General features: G+C 40.3%; 3 protein-coding genes across 4 annotated transcripts; 2 read left to right on the top strand and 1 right to left on the bottom strand.

The window, feature by feature from the left end:
- Positions 1-1,048: 1,048 nt before the first annotated feature.
- On the top strand, positions 1,049-9,319 carry LOC138042531 (UPF0547 protein C16orf87 homolog). The gene is made up of 4 exons (XM_068888452.1): positions 1,049-1,138; positions 2,525-2,606; positions 4,482-4,597; positions 6,314-9,319. The coding sequence occupies exons 1-4, from the start codon at positions 1,103-1,105 to the stop codon at positions 6,557-6,559; spliced, it is 480 nt and encodes a 159-aa protein (XP_068744553.1). The 5' UTR covers positions 1,049-1,102; the 3' UTR covers positions 6,560-9,319.
- Positions 8,233-21,110, bottom strand: LOC138042529 (synaptotagmin-6-like). 2 transcript variants are annotated; one of them, XM_068888450.1, is made up of 4 exons: positions 20,538-21,110; positions 15,848-16,545; positions 14,632-14,758; positions 8,233-10,179 (listed from the first exon to the last, which is right to left on the bottom strand). In XM_068888450.1, the coding sequence occupies exons 1-4, from the start codon at positions 20,629-20,631 to the stop codon at positions 9,857-9,859; spliced, it is 1,242 nt and encodes a 413-aa protein (XP_068744551.1). In that variant the 5' UTR covers positions 20,632-21,110; the 3' UTR covers positions 8,233-9,856. The 2 variants fall into 2 exon arrangements, with proteins under 2 accessions (XP_068744551.1, XP_068744550.1); XM_068888449.1 differs by lacking the exon at positions 20,538-21,110 and adding an exon at positions 16,632-17,060.
- LOC138042530 (sorting nexin-16-like) lies at positions 11,595-14,248 on the top strand. The gene has a single exon (XM_068888451.1). It carries the CDS (start codon positions 12,066-12,068, stop codon positions 13,101-13,103), a length of 1,038 nt encoding a protein of 345 aa, XP_068744552.1. The 5' UTR covers positions 11,595-12,065; the 3' UTR covers positions 13,104-14,248.
- Positions 21,111-21,955: the final 845 nt, after the last annotated feature.

Genomic DNA, 21,955 nt, shown 5'->3' with positions numbered 1-21,955 from the left:
AATAATTCTTCCGGATGAGCAAAAAATTGCTAACAACTAGGTAGATGCCACGTGGATGACTCAATGTATCCTTTGGCTGTGAAAGCTTTCGTAACCGGAAAGTTGTGTTTAACCAAGCGTGATGGACTCTCGGTTCAACTGATCCGGCCATAGGGAAATAGCTGTCTGCTTCAGAGGATCGCATCACCATGTTTGATTCCGTGAGAACACTCTGCCCCTTCCGATGTGTAAAAAAAATATTGGTTTTTCATTGAAAGTATTTTTACCGAGTTAAAACCAAGGCAAAAAAGTTCCTTTGGTCTTTACAAAAGAAAACAAAAATTATATCTATATAAGTATATATCAGGCTTGCCCACTGGAAAGTGATTTACGTTCTTGCCAAGATGGTTCGTGTAATACAGAGCTTGAACTCCTAATTTTAGCAAATAAAACCTAGGGTTAACTTTTTTCTTCTTTATCTTCGCCGTTCGTTTTCGCCATCCTCAACAGTCTATTACGTTGATTACCTAATTCATTATCGCTCGCCAGCTACATGTATAAATAAACGAGGTGGGAAAAGGATTGAAACAAGTGGCATTGTATGAATTCCATGATATGTGACCACGCAAAAATCGCTTCAAGAAATGATTTACACGTTCGACAACTTGGAAGAGAAGACGAAGAATCTTAAACGCGCTCGGCTCGATAACCGCACTCCGTTGAAACACGATTTGCACCGATAAGTCCGATATCAAATGTCCATGGTAAAATAGTTTCGTTTCCTTTGCAATTATTATCTCTCTTTCGGATTATTTGTTATGCGACCTAAATGAAAAAAAATCCCCAGTTAAATTGTAAAAGTTTTAGAGCCTAAATATTGTTTTTGTCGCTTTCAGCGATTTTTAACCCGCTTGTTGCTATTTTTAGATTCCTTTCTATCATGTAACGATTACTGTGCAATCGGAGGTTTTTGTCAGTGATGACGTCAAGCCTCACTAATTAATATTGTCAATACGACAGGATATAAACTGGGCTTGAACTACTCATCAAGCAAAAAATAGTCGAAACGGAGGAAGTACTCGGTCGAGCAAAACTAACTTCGGCACAGAATAAACTCTTAATTATGGTACTTCAGCAGTGTCTCGCGTGTAACTCTTGGGTGAGTATTGGTAACTCCATCAATTTATTGTGCTGCTTTCGGGGTTAAAGCCTTCCTCAACGTCGAATATCTTTCGAAAAGAGCAGAGAGAAAGACAGACAGAATTGAAGCCAAGACAACAGGGGGTAAAGAAGTCAGTGTCGGCTTTCATTGATACGAGCTTCAGAATTTACATTTTTACGGCTCAAAAGAGACAGTTCAGTGAAAAGAAAGCTGTTCAACGCCGGGGATGGGAATGAGCGGTAGCAATTTGAAGAAATGAGATTATTAGGCCCGTGTCAAACGTCGAACTTTACCGTATGATGTGCCGAATCTAATACAAATGAGAGAAAACAATAGATTTTTCTCGTTTGCATTAGATTCGGCACATGTAAAGTTCGACGTTTGAAACGGGCCTTATTCAACGTAAAACTATCGCTTTAGCGCTGATCTGAATTGTCGATTCAGGTGATTTTGACGCCCACAAACCAGATTCGTAGACAATCGAACTTGATTTGAGGCATCGAATATTTGGCTTTTGCAAAAATTTAAATTCTTGTTACTAAATTAATTACTTTCAATTGTTTTTTCCTTTCAAATTTTTAATAGCCAACTACGGGTTACTCATAGGAAATGGAATGAGAGTGTATGGCACACGGGTAGTTGAAGGACCACTAAGCGACAATAGTGTACTTACTACACATTCAAATTATCATTACTGACACAGAATGAAACCCTTCTGAATAATTTATGATAGGGTTAAAAACAACTTTGTTTCCGCTATGGTGAAAAGTGAATTTAGCTTCAAGTGAAGAATGCTATCTATGTCTTTGTTTCAAATACTTGAATACAATTTCGTCATCATGGTGCTTTCTTCGTTGAACGTATTCCTGAGGCGAAGTTCATGTTATCAAACTTCTTTCCTTCCGTTTCAGCGATAATGAACACACTCTTTTTTTTTACAAGAACATCTAATTTTGGATCTGATGCTTAGCGTTCTTATGTATTTTTGCGATGTGAGGCTAAAAATGTTCTTAACGTTAAACTACATCGGGCTTTGTTTCACGGATGACTTTGATGGTGTTGAAGTTATTTTGAAACGATTACAAATAGGAACTGCTCATTATTAGAATTACTACAAACTGAGAAGTGTAGAGCGGTTTTCAATTGAGTGTCGAAAATAATTAGCGAATTAATTTGGTTTTGCATTACTTCACTCAGTGATTGGTTCCAAGTTCTCGCCGCCCTTTCAAACATAAATTTAATACTACATACCTTCCATATCACACTGTTTTGTTTCAGTTCACCAAATGAACGGCAATGTTTTTCCTAAGCAATCACAGTGCCAAGAAAAATACTTCCTGTGGAGCTGAGTAACATTTTACGGTTTTGCAATTTTATTTGTAGATCACAAAACCGTCCAGGTCTTGCTCGTGTGGTCACGTGTTCGAAGACCAGAAGCAAGTCATTGGTGGAAAGAGATTTTCAGGTACCTCCCCTAAGAACTGTAGACCCACACCCAGTTGGGAGTCGCTGCAAACAAACTCATTGCTAGTCTCCCTCGCAGCCGTTTTTTGGATGTCACGCAACGTTCCCCCACGTGAGGACCCCGATGAAAAGCCATATCTGATTGGACGAGTCTCAAACGGAGAGTCTGGCGCGAAAAGGTTCCTGCAAATGGAACCCAAGCTGTGATTGGTCAATTTGGAGAAAGGCATGTGGTTCGGATGTCAGCAGCCGTTACTTTTGGGGGAACGTTGCGTGACATCCAAAAAAACGGCTGCGAGGCAGACTAACTCATTGCAGGAGTACTTTGTAGACTATTCCCTGAGCAAATCGAGGCTTGCCTTGACTCGTAACCAAGCCAAATACAATAATTCACCGTTAACATTTTTTCTTAACACAGTAACAAAAGGTGAGCATTTAAACTTTAATAGGATTGGATTTGAACCCATGATCCCTCATATCAGGGCGTGTGGCCGGTGCAGTGCTTGGACAATGGACCATTTTCGAAACATCAAATATTCATCTTGACAGTGATTCAGTGAGGACAAAAACAATAGAAACAGGTTGGAATGAATGTGAAAAGTATTTAGATATCGTCCTTTTCCCTTTGTCTTCGTCCTCACTGCCTCACCATCAAGCTGAATTTTAATATATCGAAGAAGGCCTATTGCTATCAAGCCAACTAGGAACTAATCATTCTGTGAGTTACAGATACGGTGAAATTATTGCGTTCGATCGAAAGAGAACACGTCCTAATTTTAACAAAAGGAATCGTGGGCACACCAAAATAGCTCCGAAGATTCTTTTGTTGTTTGCAGAGGCCCCCTCGCGTGGACTCTCGCTAATACTTATCCACTGGATAGTGATTTCTCCTGTGGATAGCGCTACCATTGTTTGAACAACTGGGGCCAGAAAGCTGTGCACTGGTGTGTTTTCTCGGAAATAGACACCGCGTTTCCCACTGCCAACAAGTCGGAGTTGCCATCTGGTTTGCATTGTGTCACGACTTGTTGTTTTTCGCAGGAGTGACACCCCGGTCATCATCTTCTCAAGATTCGCGTCTAAAAACCTTGGTCTCGCGAATTTATTAAACTTTTTTTATCGGCGTTTTGCCCTGATCTTTTTACTCGATAAGACATTTGCCGTCAACATCATCTAATCGGCGCGTTGTTGCGTTCAACCCATTGTTTACACAAGCATCGAACGATTGATTTAACCTTTCTTCTGTTTCTTTACCGGTGTTTCGCCTTGACCCGCACGTTTGTTCTTGAAAAATTCTCATTTTGAACTTTTGGCAACCAGACCGGACCGGCTAGGACAAGAGTACTGCTTTAAACACCATTTGATCTGCGAGTCAACGCACGCTGTGCTGGAAACGTGGATTGGACTTGACTCCTATTTGATTTTGAACTACGCTTATCGAACATGACCTTATGTATTATATTAGGTTTGACTTTGTTTAAAAACTGTTTTGTAAACCCTAGGATTGACTACAAAAGCCAATTGCAACAACCTTTTAGAAAAATAAACATGTAGTCGATAGACTACATATTAAAACAAAAAAGTTTCTTTCAGTACCCGTCTGTTTCGCTTCCAAAGCGATTGTCGAACGCGCTTTAATAATCTGAGATTACTACTAATATATGTATAATGTCTTATCATATCTATGTCCTCTACGGGCTTATTACGAACTGAAAACTGATTGACCATCTTCCAGTTGGCTTGACAGCTAAATTGGTAACGCACTGCACAATCGCAGAGTTCATGGAGGCCCTTTCTTCTTGCCGAGCGAAAGGCAGGGCCTGGTCGCGATATTATTTTTAGACTGACTTTAAACCTTGAATTCTCGATTTCCCAGAGTATCGTGCCATGCTTTACTGCCGCCTTGAAAATCGAAGGAGGAGGGAAGAGAAGCGAAAAAATACAAAAGTAAAGCGGCTGACCCAAGGCGAACAACCACACAGAGGTGTTAAGGTAAATGAGTAATGCCTACAGCCTGCAACTCCAAAACCAGGTCTATACATGTAACGGTTTTTTTAAAGAGACGAGTCTAAATTCGCTTCGTCTTGCACGAGAGACCATTCTCAATAATTTCTCATGCAAGGCTTGTGATTAGCTGGAAAGATCTGGTTTGGCGGGAAAATCAATCTAAAAATAACTCGATTTGTAAAAACGCCGTTCCACAAATACAATGAAGTTGTACGCTTCAAGCTAATCATGGGCTCCTGATAATGAAGTCGTTAACGCATATGGTTATACCTCCCAACTCAAATACGTTTTCCGATTGGAGGAGAACGTGTCACGTGTCATGGGTCAAAGCTCACTAACTCCCTAGGGCGAACAAAACTCACTAACTTCCCACGGAAACAACGACTTGAACTTTCGACTCGCACGTGATCAGGAGGTACACCTTTGAAACAGCGGCAAATTCCTTGTAAAATACGTGTATTGTTCTTTTTTGAGTTGGGAGGTATAACAAAACACTTAATGACTGGCCCCACGGGAAACAGTGAGTTTTGTCTCCCCTCGACCCTCAATGTTCCCCTCGGCTTCACCTCGGGGAACATTGAGAGTCTCGGGGAAACAAAACTCACTGTTTCCCTCGGGGCCGGTCATTAAGTGCTTTGTTATAAAGCTGAATTTTATCCCCAGCAGCGCGCGCGCTCATTGGTTACTTCGAGGTCGCATCACGTCTAACAATAAAACTGTTTCCCGCCAAAAGTCTCTGTACGGGCAACAGTGCAAAATCTATGACGTCAGAGGGTAACAATTATGCACTGTTACCCGCGAATGTAGACCTACGACCGCCGTTGCTGTTGCCGTTACACGTTTTTCGTTTTGTGCTATATATTAAATCACTTAATGACTGATCCCTAGTGAAACAGTTCATTTTGTTTCCCTCGAATCTCAATGTTTTTTTCGTCTGCGCCTCGGGGAAACATTGAGATTCTCGGGAAACAAAATGAACTGTTTCCCTCGGGACCAGTCATTTGGGAGCTTAAGCATGCGGGTTTTTGAAACGCGGACGGCAACCGGAAGAGAAAATTTCGCGTGCCAGGACAGTGGTGTCCCCCAGATTCTTATACTTATCATCTCTAATGGAGAAAAGATACTTAGCAATGTCAATGTGGTTGTATGAAGACAAGCTAAAAGGAAAAACAGCTCACTTCCGGTTGCCGTCCGCGTCTTAAAAACGCGCTTGCTTAAGCTCCCTACTTAAGTGTTTAAGGCGGGGGTACACCTGAAAAGCCGGTTTCACGCCGCTTAAAATCGGTTTGATGGAAATATCTCGTTCGCGTTTCAAGCAATACAAAAACCCTTTGCTCAAAACACAAATCAATGTTTTGAGGTGTTGTAAATTTTTTGGTGATTTTTAGGTATATTTGGGAGAAGATAGTTTGTCGCAAAAGAGTAGTAACATTGGGAGAAATAAGGAATAGTTCAGATTTGATGTAGTTTAAAAATTAGAATTTGAAGTTAAAAATTGATATATGGACATCCAAACAGTCCCCTACCAACCCGGTGTGCTCTTGGGTTGGGGGCAACTGTCTGTCAGTTTATTTTCAATTTCCAGCACCATTCGTTAATTATTAAAATATGATTGTCTTAGTGCCAGAACCCCCCACCCCCCTTAGCCTATTCAAGAAAAGTTGGCTCTGAACTCGAAACACTTAATTCTTTTTTACTCAGAATCAACTGTCAGAGTTACCCGAACAAGCACTGTTAAAAGCTACAGTAATTCCAGAGAAACCACGTCGATCGGCTGCGGCAAAGACTTCAAACAAAACAAAAAGAAGAAAGGAATCTGCATCAAAACAGCAAAATAAGATTTGCTTGCCACAGGATCTGTACTCAAGATTTCCCAGTGCGCTTCAGGGAATAAACCGTAAAATATTAGGACAGAACTTGTTGTGGCTAGAGTTAGTAACGGAGTAGGAGAAAACCGAAAATATGAATCCTCTCGAGACAAGCAGCCGCGACCATGTCGAAGAAGCAATGCTTGGGACAATTTGTGAGGGATTGCCGAGTGCCCCGGCAATTTAAGATCTGATTTGCCAAAAATCAGAGGCGATGGTGCAGCCAGTGGTACTCATTTTACCCACCTCGAATGGATGGAAAACTGAGTGAATTCGGAGCTCTGAAATGCAGTTCACGGGAGATATCCACTTCTCTACGCGCTCTCCGGGAGATTTAAGTGAAATTTAATACAATTTGTAAGAGCATCTTCTGGGTGGACTCTTATCAACAAATTTTTCTTAATAGTTGAGGTCCCTCTCTTTGAGAAAGATTTTGTAACACCAGTTTTATGCAAAATAAAATACCGTGTTCATTTTTTTTGCCGGACAGCGTCATTGACAAAATAATTCTGTGAGAATGAGTCCATAACTTGCCTGTGAAGTTTTCAATTGCTGAAAAACCAACTGAGCAGAAAGTTTGTAAGCTGGTGTTCAGTGCTTAGGGAAGAAATCACACGAAAAAAAGCTGCCAGCTTCTTTTTTTTTAAATGGAGTTTGCTTTATCGTACAGTCAATCTATTTCGATGAAAGACCTGTATCCCGCTATAAACAGGGACAATGATTTCGCGGTTCTAGTGACTGCTGCGGGCCAATGAGAAACCTAAGCCACACAGCCATGCAATATGGGAGATCGGGAAATCGGCTTGCACATATTTCTCTGAATTAAGTCGTTTAAGCAAAGGACTAATGTACTGAATTTTCCGTATGGTATTCAGTTGCTATTGAATATATATCTCTTTCAGATCAAACATTCTGATTAAATTGACTAAATATCACTTTACAATCTGATAAGTCAAACCGTTTGAGTCATTCTAACGGATTTTTTTTTAATTCAGGAGTAAATTTTTTTAGGAAATAATTCGTTAGAATGTCATGGGAGTTACGATGAAAATTGCGTAAGCGTTAAACTCGAAACAAAAATTTTGTATTTCACCTTTTTTAACGCTTTGTACTGTTTTACACCAAGACAAGACAAGTTTATATGTTTGTTGAATGTTTCAGCTCATCTTAGCACGTAGGAGGACTAAAACCTCCCTGTCTCATCCCCATTTCATTCTTTCCTAACATTTCCTTTAGATCTTTGTATCGCTGAGCTCATCAGTGAGTTCAAATCCCGTTCAAATCTAATTTTTCAGGTTTAGTTTCGTTTCTGGGGCCCGTTTTTCGAAAGTCCCGAAACTTTACGGGCCATGCATTTCCGGGTGTCACCATTCCTTTTGTATCTCATGAACGGAGAGGATTTAAACTTCACAGTCGTTTTTCTTTTTGTTACCTTGAAAAGATGTTAAAAGATCAGCTTTCCAAAACAAGCGGTTGGCAGTTTCATAGATGGTTTTCCGGACCTGAAAAGTTTTCAGGACTTTCGAGAAACGGGTCCCCGCTTAAGTAAAGTGGGCGTGCTAAATCTCCCAAGGGAGGCGTTCTATAAATAAATCTACTCGGTAAGTATGTAGCAGGGATTTTCCACCCACATGTAAGTTATGGAATCAGCGTGCTTAAGGAGGAAAACCGTTTCAGAGGAGGCAAACGATTCTCAGGTATAGGGATACTAATCAGTTATAAACAACGAGAAAAAAATACATTCCAAAAAAAAAGCTATCATCGTCGTAATTTTTATTATCGCATAAACACTTCAATTTTTAGGTACTACTTTTAACGCGTCATCGGACAGAAATAAAAATGTACGCTATGCAAAAATGAAGTTCGCGATCATCATCAAAATACACCTTCAATTACACGGTAAATTCTCTTTTAATCCCCCCGGGGGCTCATTTGGGGGAGAGGGGATTATTTGAGAAGGGGGCTTATTTGATTTATATATAATTAGCGAAACGCATTACTGGAAGCAAAAAGAAACAGAAAGAAGCAGACAAGAGTTACGGTTCCCTACTTCCGGTTTTGTACCAGGGCAATGACTGTCTAAAATGGAGATTCGATTTGAGTGATATTATACGCGTTGCGCAAGTTATTTGCGATATTTTTATTTATTTGCGGGAACCAAATCCGAACTTCCAGCATGTGAATAAACCATTCCGGATGAGTCTACATGAAGTGAAGGGGTGGGGGCTTATTAGCGAAGGGGGTGGGGGAGGGGGGTTAATAGAGGATTTACGGTATGAAGATTTATTCTTACAAACAAGTGAATTACGTTATGGCGCTCCTTATAATGCTAATTGTTATGAACGCCGACTGAGAGAAGCAAACCAGTTGTTTTGTGTCAGTTCTGCCACTTGGTGTTTTCCATCATGTTATGTTTGATATAAAACATTTCTGTCGCTACTCATTATTGTCAGGCATTTGAGCATATACACAGACAAAATGCGCCATATAACATTCATGAGATGTGCGTTCGGGGGCTCCCGCTTCTAATCAAACTGCTTTTTAAGCCAATTGATTCATGAAGGAAACTGAGGGAATATTTTGCACGGTCCAATGAACAAACCTGCTGGTTTCACGGAACCGTGCGATTTTAGATAGAATTTGTTGCATATTTTTTTGTATTAAGTTTTCAAGGTGATCTAATCTAGAGGTCATGCTACAAATTCGTATCCTCAAGAGGTCGAATTTTTCTCCCTTCCTCGTGATTTCTAATTTCTTTGGTAAGAGTAACGCTCGGATGAATTTCCTGGGTTTTCTGAAAAATATAAAATTACCATTCAATACTGTATGTAAAAGAATAATAGATACACTTGGTGATTTTTTTTGCATAAATAAGCCACCAAGCAATGTTGTTGACCAAAAAATCCATTGATTATTATAAAATACAAAAGCCGCTAGTGACCAAGAAATCAAGGTAAAAAATATCAAGCGATCTTTTTAGTCTTACCATTTGCACTTGCATTTAAATACCATTCTTACAAAAAAGTTATAATTGTTCACAAAGCACGATCGCACAAAACCGAGGAAAAATATTGAAAACATGATACGCTTTAGCAATTTTCGCATACGAGAGCATTTGATATACTGTTGCAAATTTGAAATGTGGTTCGTCACGTTTCTCTCCGTCTTTGGTGCGTACTCTTTAAGTTTCTTCTCGATCTCCATGCTTATCTGTTATGAAATCCAATAAGCACATATATTTACAGTTAGCGATTACAAATCATCAGAGTTTCGGAACCAAGAGTTAACCAAATTTGGGAGCGAGGTGACAGTAGGCGATGTGGCGTGGGGACGAAGCTACTGCAAAAGGCTAAATTCCACGATTTTCCTCTTCACATCAGGATTTTAGTAATGGATGCCACTGAGCGATTGGTTTCCTTGGTGTTGTCATCATACAATTCCAGTGATGCAGTCCAATGCTGGTTTGTGAATCCGGTCCAACGACTGTTTTTCCAATAGTTCGAACCTGCGGTTGTTCACCTTCCTCGGCTTTGGAGTCGAGCACGCGAACTAGCAAGCTGACGTCACTTAAGCGGTCGATCGGAACATCGAAGACAAATGCCTCGTTATAGACCGGAAATAAAGTGTTCTTGGCCACAGAGGTCTTGGTTTTCTTCATCTGCCGTCCGGCGAGCATAAGAGAAACTTTTACAAATGGATCTAGAAAATGAAGAAATTGTGTACGCGATGGATACACTAATCCCAACATTTTGGATTACGCAATAGGCCATTCCGAGATTGTGTCTGCCTCCTCTTCAAAGCGAGTCTAAGTGCGAAGTTTTTCTTATGAAATTCAGTCTCGTTCCCAGAGTCATCGTTCCCTTGACCAGCGGTCGGGAAAGAGAGACTCAGGTCGAATCCGAAAAAAGGCCATATTTGATTGGCTGTTCAAAACAGCTTAATTTCCTGCCATTTGTCAAATTCTAAACTAAAAAGTCGTGATTTCTTCTGGATTTTTATCTATACAAGGTTGAAGACAATCTAGGAATAAATCTTTTTACAACTTATCAGTTCCGTAACGTTTTTGTTTTTGAAAATACATCAATTTTGACTTGCGTGACACCAGATACTGAAATCCGTTATGATTGAAAAAATGTCTCTCGTTACTGTTTGCGATTCTCCGCAGTTTAAACGTTTCGAGTAAATTAGGAGATGTGTTTATACTCATGTGTACTGTAATGACAAGGTGGACTCCAGTTGTTTTGTTGATTTCTAACCATCTCCCCTCACGCACGCGCAGTTACTCAACCGGAACCAGAGTTTTCTAGTTCCGGTTTTGGATTATTCCAGAGCCTCCCGCGCCCTTTTCGCTGGACAAGGGTAACGGAGGCTCTGGGAGCGAGATTGATGAAAATTAGTTTTCATTCACGCGTAAAGTAGAACTAATTACCATTAAAAAAACTTCGCAATTAGACTCGCTTTGAAGAGCAGTCACGAACTCGATAATGGCCTATTGACAGAGGGTTGGTGTGAGCAAAAAAAATAACTTCAAATTAAAGAAAAGCACCAAGGGTTCAATAGCCCATTTCCCAGTTGCTACATGTCTCAGTTTCAAAATGAGTCCTGGGGCACAACCATTCAAATGTAAATGAGTTGCGTATTCTTATGCAAATCAAACTCATTTCCCTTACAATAGTTGAGCACCAAGACTCACTTCGAAACCGAGACAAACAGCAACTCGGAAATGGCCCATTGTGCCAACTCACTACTTACTACGCTTTCAAAATGGCGGTCTTCAAATAATCCCCCGGCCACCAAGACCCGCTCGCTTTCAATATTCTGGGCTCATTAGTTTAAAAGAGGATACGCGATGGTTCACTGCCAGTGAGGCACGTGGCGCCACGTTGGCTGTTCACCGTCTCACATCCGCGTGCTCACGGAATAACTGGCAATACTGGCACTTGAAAATTAGAGAAGGGGTCATATCATACGTCTAAAAAGAAATTCTTTGTCAATATCTTAGCCTTTGTGGACACTACTTGTTCTCGTCTTTTAGTAATACTACAGCGGACACTTTCACCATATTGCTTTAGGGTCTTGCTCAAATGCGCAATTAACAGTTATGTGATACATATCTAGAGTCTTCTACCCGTTTGGAACATGGCAAAAAAGTGAAAAGTTCAGGTGGCAAAACGCCATCACCGGCACTAAAACTGTAAATGCGCTTAAAATTCCACTATGATCAAGAAAACCGCAAAACATTGTCACTTTTAAGAATTAGTAGGATTACTGACAGTAATACTATACTTCGATGAATTGATTTGAGTTTACAAAAGCCAATTATCATTACGTGCTATTTCAACTTGGCAGTGAAGTGCCTTTGGAGCCTCATTTGAATTGGAAATTAAAATCCTTTGTTCACCGAAAGAAACGAGACAAAAAGACCTAACGCAACACTGAACATTTGCATAACAGACTAGAAACTGACACAAAATTAGAATTGTCTTTGAATGTGAATAAAGTGTCATTCACACTCTTGAAAGGAGATGTTTTGGAAGTTACTGGACAGTGTGAAGATGTAAGAGAAAAAGCAAAATTGTAGTCGAATGGCTTCAGAGACGTGCCGAGAACAGAGCGAATCTTTTCAAACGATCGACGTGGTAGAAATTCAAGCTCCGATTGTCGGATACGAGGTTGTAGAGGCACGAAAACGATTCACGGTTTATCAGGTTTTTGTACAACTGGGAAATGAGCAAACCTGGCATGTCTTCCGAAGGTACTCGGACTTCGTTCGCATGGACGACGGATTGAGGAAGCTTTTTAGCGACTTTCACGGAGTGCTTCCACCTAAAAAGTACTTCGGTGATAACTTTGATAGGATTTTCATTGAAAAACGAAGACAGGGTCTTCAGGAGTACATCGACAACGTTTTAGTAAGACAAGATGTTATAACAGCTCAGCCAGCGGTGGAGTTCTTTTGCTTCGACGACCCACCGGGGCCTTACGATAGTATTGAGGAAAGCAGAGCCTTCATTGAAGCGTTGGAAGACACAGTTCATGACATGAAAAACAGACAAAACGTGCTAGCAGCGGAGATCAAGCTCGTAAAATCGCAGCTACGACAGTCACAAGCCCAAAAACAAGCACTACTAATCGCTCTACGGTCCGAGCGCGTCTTGAACGGTAAACCATCGTACGATGATGACGATGTACAGCTCATGGCAGAGTACATAAGACTCCCAGAGGTTGCGCGACTGGATTTTAAAGTCCTCGCGAAGAGAGATAACGAAATTGATGCGGCAAGGCCGCGAAAAAATAGCTACAAAAAATCAAATCAGTTTCCAAACTCAATGGCAGCGAGCCAGTGGGATTTGAGAGTTGAAACGGCTGGTGGCATATCCGCCAAAAGAACGCTACCGCCTGCAGGAAGAAGGGCGCGATCTACCTCGGATTTGTCAGATTCGAGGAGGCATAGAAAAAGGAGTGACACACACTTGCCGTCGAATTTGGACAGTCGTGGAAACTTGACTGTATTAGACAAATTTATGACTCAAAGTACTGAGGCGCTGCAGCAAATACGGAACAGCGTTCGACAAAAGTTAAAACCAGCCGAAAATGGCCCCGCTGCACCTACGAACGACTAGAAACAATCATTTGGGTTTCATTTTTAGAAATTTTAAGATGACAGAAAGCAAATATAAAATGGCGTGCTTGTATTTCAGTTCAATTAGCGGAAAGTCTTAAGGTAAAAAAAACCTTTACCTTAAGACTTTTCTGGTTATGCAAAAACATTATCAATATTATAATTGTGATTTGCCGTGTAATTGTTCGGAATCACAGTAAATGAAAAGAGCGCACGCGTTTAAGATTTAGGAGCTCAAAACGAGTTATACATCAGCACCTAACGCCGGATTTAAACAACTGAATAAGTAATCAGAAAATGCCTTAAAAACATGTTGCCCACAGAAACTCAGTAATTGTGCTCAACACTAAGCAAATAATGTCATGCAGCGTAATGCTAATATCGATACTCAATTAAGAAGAACCTATCCCAGAAACAGACGCATATGGAAAATTGTTTTATCAAATTAATGAATTTTGAGCGTTTGCCACAAGTTTTGACAACTCTTTGCGCTATCTTACGATAAAGAAGCTGGTAACCGGGCGGCCTCGTGCACAGATCCTAACCAACATTTAGTGAGCCAATCAGAAAAGGCCAGAAACGTAGGGTCGATTATTAAAACATAGTTTAGACGATGGTTAACAAAACCGCGTTCTAAGCCATTTTCAATATTGCCAACAATCATATCTAAACATTGCCTGCTTCTGATGGTAACACGAAGGTTTGCATTCCAGACTAGACAGCAATTTATCTACTTAAAATATACCGCTTATAAACAGATTTGGAGGTCCACTGATTGTCTTAATTAAGCGGCGGCCTAAGTTAGACTTTGTTTAAATAACTGGCCCGTAATATCCGAAGATGAAAAGTACTAATATACATGAGAAAACGAACAATATGTTCACAGACAGGTAAGAAATAAATATTTATTTTCTAATTCCCGGTGATGCTTTTTTAATGAATATTAGACTAACAAAGGATTTTCAAAGAATAAAAGAATGAGGCTTCAGAGTTTGTTTTCATTGTTATCGGTATATCATGCATAGAGGCGTCCACTTATAGATGAAGATGCAAAGCTTTTAAGGGAACGATGATCAGCTTAATGAACTTGGGTTTACGTTGGAGCTAGAAGAAAATTCTTGCCTAACAATAAACTCTTTTCCTTTCGCCTGGTATCTGGAGTATTTCACCGAACAAAGTCACCTATTTGTATGGCCGTCGGAACCCATATATCAAACCAATGATCTGATTGATAAACAAATCCCCGGCAACCAATCAAACCGATCAATCCATCAATCAACTAACCAAACAGGCAGTCAGCCAACCAATCAGCGCGTCGGTCAGTCGGTCAGTCACGCAGTCAGTCACTTACTTAGTCACGCTTTCATTCCGTCACTCACTCACTCATTCGGTCAGTTAGTCAGTCGCTCAACCACTTGGAATAATACTCCCAAACTCTGAGATCATTCTAATTAAAAAGTTAACCTATTAGGCAACTAATAAACCATTTTGATAGAAGACTAGCAAAATCAACATTTCAGTCTACTCACTTGGTAAATCCTCAGGAAAAGCATTCTTTGAGATTCTTGCTTTGAGGACAACAAAGGTAAGTCTGTTGGTAGTTGGAAGGTAGCACAGGGAAACCAACACCTCTCCCACTCGAGCTGGGCTCTCCTCCTGAATGAATAATACAAAGAACAAATACAATGACATACCAAAAAGAATTGGTCTCTCTAATTATTACAATAATCAGTATGGTCGTCTTCATCATCACTGATCACTGTTCCAAATTGCAAAATAATGAAGAACCGAATGGCAGAATCCTATAGATCGGATCCTGTTGTTGGTGGAAGCGAGGCTTTGGAAAATTTGATGCTCGCAAGTTTTTCATGTAGCGAGACGACTTGTACTACGCATTAGCAACCTTCCTGTTCAATCTTGCACAGGAAACAACATGGTAATTCCTTGTTATGTGCGTGACATCGTGTCACGCAAGTAACAGTGCAGAAGAAAATCGATTTGTCAGCACCAGACATTGTTTCGCTTTGAATTGTACATACATAGAAGTCAGACAAATATGGAAAAAATCATTGACCAAATAAACGATAGTTTTGTCCCCTATGAATACAGTTTTGGATTAAATACTCCTCATGATAAACAGTGTGAAAAATGCAGAGAAGTAAATGCTTTCCTCGATTTCTCTGTTACTCGGCCAATCAGAATGAAAATACAGTTCGTTTGCCAAGCATGAGCCTCTTTAACAAAATGTTAAAGCCATTCATTGTTCAGATTAAAAGGAAAATGCTGATAAAACGTCTGGACGGGCTAAATCGTTTAGTGTCTTTGAAGAAGGACTAAACGACTTATTTCGTCTAGACACATGATGCGTTTCTCGCCCGTCTTTTCCAGGACGAATTAAATGACGCCCTGAAAGACGCATTAAAATAAAATTGCCCAACGTCGTCAAGACGCATTATGCGTCTTAAGTATAAAAAAGGCCATAATTGTTGATGTACAAATTAATTCTAATCCTTTGCAAGTTTTCCGGTTTCGAAAAGGCAGAAAAAATTTACCCACATTTAAAGCCATTTTGAATTTTACAAGGGTTGCGATAAAATACAGTCTAGCTATTTTTTGTCTCGTAATTTCTGCAAAAAAATCAAAACAAAAACACATCATTGATTTTCCACAGAACACGAACTAATAAAAAATATAGAAATATAGTGATTGTGGAAGGAAATTTTGAATATTTTTTTACTGGCTCACCTTTAATAAAAACAGGTCCCTCTTTATAGCCTTGCATAGGGTTACACCAGTGTATTCGCTAAATTGATCATCCTCGCCAAACGAATAGAACACTTCGCCGATAGATTGATGACGTGAAAAACCATCAAAGCTAAACAAACAGCACTGCAGTGTCCGCTCTGGGAGCTCGGAAAAACCGACGTCGAATTCAAATTCTTCATCGTAGACAGGACTACATTCAGAAAAGTGAATTTTCGTCTGGTGTTTTTCCACGCGATCTGGCAGTAGGTATATCTCAACGTAGTTGGTGCTGTGATTCGGTGGGAGATCGCGCGCGGCCACGACTCTTACGCCTAGCATCTCGGTTTCCGTGTCATAATTGATTTCCAATTCAAGCATTCCTAAGTTAAGACTTGGTTCGCTGCTTTCCGCATGTGACGAGTTGAGGTTGTTATTTTTGATCCACGAATCCAACCTGATATCTGATGCCGAACTATCGGATCGCATCAAGGGATGATGCCGTCGTTGCTGTCGCTTCGTTTTGAAGTCTCGTTCCGTTATGCTGGGCGCACGGGGTTGCGGAACGGTTTTCGGCGACGCTTTCTTGGTGGCATTCTTCTTGAACCACAAAACTTTGTATAACAATAAAATTAAGATCGCAAGTAAAAGCACAGCACATGCAACTGCAAAACCAATTGCAACTTTCACTTTTACGCTGTCTGAAAGAAATAAAAGAAAAGTATGTTAACTCATAAAAACACTAGGGCAAAGCTTGTAAACAATACAAGTTCGCGTCATATATTACCTCGCGTACACGAAGAAACAACCTGATGCAGATTAAACTGTAAAGACCCATCGTATGTAGCGTTATTTGAGGATTCAGTAGTTTCAGAATCGTTAAATAACGAAGGAAGGACCATCGATAAAGTTGTCTACGCTTGCATTGCCAGCCGCATAAAATTTGATCAGCGCGCTACCACGTCTAATCATCCATGCTTTCCAATATCAACATAAATATGACGGTTGGAAGCAAGCACGAAACATGGCAATTGTAAACAGACTCCTTGGAACAACTGACCAATGAATAAAGCCAAAATCTCTTTGTTCAAGAGAAAAAAATGGGATAATCACTCATGCAAACAATGAAACAATGCAAGCCTTATACATCTGTTGAATATTGTGAAGTTATTAGAAGTCTTCAAGTAAACATATCGTGGAACAAGAATTTTCTGGACAGATCTGCATATTATTTCAATTTTAAAAAAATCTTGTATTTCTGGCCTTTTATGAAAAGAACAACTTTAGTTCCCTAGACACCCCAGCTTTGTTGGGTTCATTCTCTACACATCTATAACAGATTTGTAAAAGGAAAGGAAAGGAAAGGAAAGGATTCATATAATCAGAAATTAGCATTTTTACAAACTAGGAAAACACAATGCACGACAAAAAAAAAAAATTAAGAGACGGCCGGTTAGCCGAGGGAATAAAATTGAAATGAGGGCATTTCATGGGGCAATGCGCTTGTGTTCCGTTGCGGCCGAAATAAATTGCTTCCTTTCCCTTGAGCACTAAATCAGTATAGATGTGTCTGTTAACTTAACTACGATTATATTAAGATAAGGGCACTTTTATAAGTGCAAAAAAACATTTAAAAGCATGGTAAAGACCCCCGCGTCAGGTTGTTTCCTAAGACCTTGACCTAAATTTCTGCACGTAAACCAAGCCAAAGAATTGACCGCCTTCCAAAATCTCAGGTTGCCTCCTCTCGGGTCTTTCTGCAGGTACTGGAAAGCAGTGTGTTTTTGGTTACTTGGGATTAGTCTTTATTTGGAGTCGTTTCTCTTACGTAATTTCTGCTCCGGTACTTGCAGAAGCTGCCCTCCTCTCTCTCTCAAGTAAAAGTCTCCTTTCCCATAGAATACCAATTGAAAAGCTAAAAAATTAAGCTGGTGTTTTCAGCTGACAACTGTCGCGTGCCAGGATGTGATTTTCCATTTGAAGGAGTGTTGCATGCAGCTGGTCAAAAGTTACGCTGTTGAACGAAATAAGCGGCCTACACATAGATTCAGGAACTTATACAAGAAAAACACTTGACCGTTTGCGCCACCAGAGTTCCAATGAAGGATGGGGGAAGGGTACGAAGGGGTGCTCAACCGTGAAATCACAAACATCTTGACCGCGGTCCATCATGGGAGAATACTAAATAGGGACCTTCAGATCGGAGGACGAGAACAACTACGAGTACGAGTTTTTTCCGTACTGAGCATTCGCGTTACGTTTGGAGGCCGACATTTTTCGAAGTGCGCGTGCTCAGAAGGGAAAATTCGAACTCGTAGTCGTCTTCTTCCTCCGATCTAAAGGTATCTACTTGTAGCGAAGAGAACGATGGCGGTTAACACTCGAGGAAGAAAATTGGTATGAACGGTGCATGTGGATGTTTGGACGGAAAATTGAAAGAAAAAACCCTAGTACTACTCCGTTAATTGTATTTTTCAATGCAAAGTCAGTGAAAATCATCGTTTCAGCGGATTAAACATCGTGCACAGAGAGAAGTGCTGCTTCAGGGAATATCTGTGGCAAAGGAAAAACATCAAAAGCCTGGCATTTCAGATATCATTTATATGTTTGCTTTCTTAAGAAACGTTGCTATTTGATGTTTTCGAAATAGTACCATCTATTAACCAACTAATGATGAGCTAAAAGAAATTGAACCTTTCTGCCATTTAACAAACAAACGCGAGCTTTTACAAATTTTGAAATTCGAGAAAAAACGTCGAATGCTTAAAGGCCGGGACACACTAGGCGACAAGTCGCAGCGACATGTCTCTGCGACAAGTTGCTTCATGTGTATTCCTTGCAAAACAAGTCGCTGCGACACGACGCCTGTTCGGAGCACACGCAGTGATCTCGTATGATGGGGAATGTGAACTAGTTTTCTAATTCAATATGGCTGACCATATGACGCTGTCTCATTGGTTCATTTATATTTTGTCGCAGCGACTTGTTGCTGGAAGTGTACACACGATGCGACAACGCTGCTCTCGCTAATTATGTCGCTGCGATTTGATTTTCACGATAATTAACCGTGTCACACAAGGCGATTTGTTACGGCGACTTGTCCCCGCGACGTGTCGCAGCGACTTACCGCCTAGTGTGTCCCGACCTTATTCAACACAAGCATCAGAGAGAACTCTTGAAAATTAGTCGTTTTCGTACCTTAATCATATTTGGCGAGTTATAACGGTAAGGTAAACAATATAGAGCATTGAGCCTTTAACTAGGCCGGCAGAAGAAATTGCCCACCCATTTACCAATGTTATAATTTCAGTAGTTTTCATAGTAACAAGAACTACAAATTTGATTAATTTCTCGAGATTTTTTGGTCCATACACTACCCCATTCACACTAACAAGACATGTTTAATAATTCGCCTGGGTTTAACAAAATGAAAATCAAGTGAAGCTATGATCCTCGCAGTAATGAACGCAATTTTTGCAATTGCGTAGAGAAGCCTGAAAATTTCAGGACTTCAACGGGGTTTGAACCCGTGACTTCGCGATACTGGTGCGACGCTCTAACCAACTGAGCTATGAAGCCACTGACGTTAGGAGCTGGCCATTTGTGAGGAATGAATCATGTTCCCGTGAGGAATGAATCAATGATGAAATGATATATGAAATGGATCATATATGAACTGCGGATATGAAATCAAGTGAAGCTATGATCCTCGCAGTTATAAAGGCAATTTTTGCACTTGCGTAGAGAAGCCTGAAAATTTCAGGACTTCAACGGGGTTTGAACCCGTTGACTTCAACGGGGTTTTGACCAGTGAAAATCATAGACAAATGGCTTTTACATGAGAATGAGATGAGTTTCAATACACGCTTTGATCTGTGCTAAATCTGTGGTCGACAAAAATCAGTATTCATTTTTTTTTAAAAGAAAACACTTTGAAATCGTGTGTAACTAAACATCTTCAAAACATGGCTACGGTTTGGTGTGAACGACGCAAAGATACGAACAATCAAATCAAAGGAGTTGGTTAGGAGAGAAAACCGCTGGAGTCCTCGGAGAAAAACACTCATCGAAGCAGAGCAGAAAATCTAGTTACTGACTCCAAATAGAAGAAGGGCTCTCATTCACTCTTTAAAGTAATGCTTCCTCAAGTACTAAACTATCGAATATGAAATCAGTAGAATTCCTGCTTACTGTAGCGTGATGCCGCGAATTTAGTTTTGTGTGTTCAAAATCTTTCCCACACAATTTGCATATCTTTTGAGAGGGGAAATTGCTGCAAGCTCTATTTGTTTTGGAGAAGGCATTCATTTTGAAGATCCGAGATAAATATCGAGTTTCAACCCTTCGTTGTTCAGGCAGGGATGTCGGGAAGAAGCTTCCCCAAACTTCTTTGCAAATGAGATAGCAATTCCTCTTTGTCAGTGGTTTCTTAACCACCGCCTCCGCCCTTCGACTGAACAACAGAGCAATAAATCAATGACCTTAAAATCCTAAAAACGCGCTTCAAGAATCAGAAAAACTGAATTAATGGAAAAGTAAAGTAGACTTAAACGGAATCGGTAAAAGAAACCGCATGGGGGGCGAATATATCTTTGCAAGATCCATATAAAGCGGCTTATAATTATTATATTATTCTAGCAGTTTTCAACTTTTTGATATGAACAAAAACTCGCTCATTGAATATCCAACCAACCTGCGCTTTCACTGTAAGCTGTATCGTCATCATCGGTGCGGTGATCCAAAAATACTTTGTGAATTTGTTTCTTCTCTTCGCCGTTAGTTTTCATGAAGGTTAAATGCAAATGTACTTCAGCTGTGATATTCAGTCTTCTAATGCGCCGTTTTGTTTAAGTTTTACATAACAAATTTGTACAAATGAATGTCCCATAATCTTGTTCAGCTAATTCCGTGACGCAAACAAATAAAGTGGTAAACACGAAAAACAAAGTTTCGATCAAATGCGCGAATGAAACTTCTGCGTGCGATTCCTCAGTCAGTCGACTGTGTGAATCTTCGATCAAGTTTGAAGACACCTAATCGTGCATGAGTTGGTCGGAACAATGCCCTTCTCAATTTCTTTCATTGCGTTTACCCGATTATGAATAAACATGTGCTCTCTTCTCTTTGAATTGGAGACCGCAAAAAGGATATTGTCAAAAGAACGACAGCAACCTGTACGCTTGAATGGATATGAACGAAAATCAACAAGACGATCAGTGGATACCTGATGATGAAGCCCTTACATTCCGCGGTTATGCACTTATTCACGCAAAAGAACACTGAGCATAAACACACGTTCTGCGCAAGAGGGTCTCTTAGTATCTTAGCCAATCAAGAAGCTTGTTTAGAGGGTCTCATTGGGAAGTGGGGGGGAAAGGGGTCTTTGATGGTTGACGATTAAATTTTCGCACTGACGTATATAACACACAATTAGAGGGCAAATGTGGCTGTAATTTTTAATAAAGCGTTATGATTTTGCCCCTATTTGAATAATCCAATTAGTCCTATAACTTTTGCATTAAAAATGAGATTTTTGGTCTTCTACTATGTGTCTAATTAGCGAAATTACATCACCTTACATTTAGTTACCGCTGAATATATTTAATTATCGCCTGCTCCACCAATTGGTATACTAGTATGTGGAGTGGTATTAGGACCTCCAAGGCCTTGCTTATCAGAGATCAAATCTCACCGATACTTTTATCCGTCTCCCTGATATTGCTACGGCATTCCTGTAGTTTACAATCTCCTCTGATTCTGTTTTGTCATATGCAGTCAAATTTATTCTCCTGGAAAAGTTCAGGCCCAGTGGGGAAGAGGGCATGAGGAATTTTCTCCGCGTTACTGACAAAAGTGACAGCGGTACAGTCAGATGAAGTGGATAGGAGTACTGACTCATTTGAAACTGAAGCGGTTGAACTCTTCCAGCCATCTGGAAAAGAAACCTCGCACCTCGTACACAGCTGGTTGAAGAGCGCCTGCTTTGTCTTTCGTCGTCTCGCCTCAAACGGTTCTCTGCCTCATTGGTCTGTAATGTTCTGCCCATTGTTTATGGCGATTTCCGCCACGTTTGGAAAATTTTCTGCTGACAAAGAGGTCATAAATTTAGCG

Source organism: Montipora capricornis, chromosome 3, assembly GCF_036669925.1.
Source record: "Montipora capricornis isolate CH-2021 chromosome 3, ASM3666992v2, whole genome shotgun sequence".
In the NCBI taxonomy this organism is placed as follows: Eukaryota; Metazoa; Cnidaria; class Anthozoa; order Scleractinia; family Acroporidae; genus Montipora; species Montipora capricornis.
This window is presented reverse-complemented; position numbering and strand designations above follow the sequence as displayed.

Coding starts and splice junctions, on each gene's coding strand:
- LOC138042531 (XM_068888452.1), top strand. CDS start 1,103: ATGGTACTTCAGCAGTGTCTCGCGTGTAACTCTTGG. Junction 2,607..4,481: donor TGGTGGAAAGAGATTTTCAG/GTACCTCCCCTA, acceptor TCGATTTCCCAG/AGTATCGTGCCATGCTTTAC. Junction 4,598..6,313: donor AACCACACAGAGGTGTTAAG/GTAAATGAGTAA, acceptor TTTTTTACTCAG/AATCAACTGTCAGAGTTACC.
- LOC138042530 (XM_068888451.1), top strand. CDS start 12,066: ATGGCTTCAGAGACGTGCCGAGAACAGAGCGAATCTTTTCAAACGATC.
- LOC138042529 (XM_068888449.1), bottom strand. CDS start 16,746: ATGGTCCTTCCTTCGTTATTTAACGATTCTGAAACTACTGAATCCTCA. Junction 16,546..16,631: donor TGTTTCTTCGTGTACGCGAG/GTAATATATGAC, acceptor TATTTCTTTCAG/ACAGCGTAAAAGTGAAAGTT. Junction 10,180..14,631: donor TTTTCCTGAGGATTTACCAA/GTGAGTAGACTG, acceptor TTCATTTTCTAG/ATCCATTTGTAAAAGTTTCT.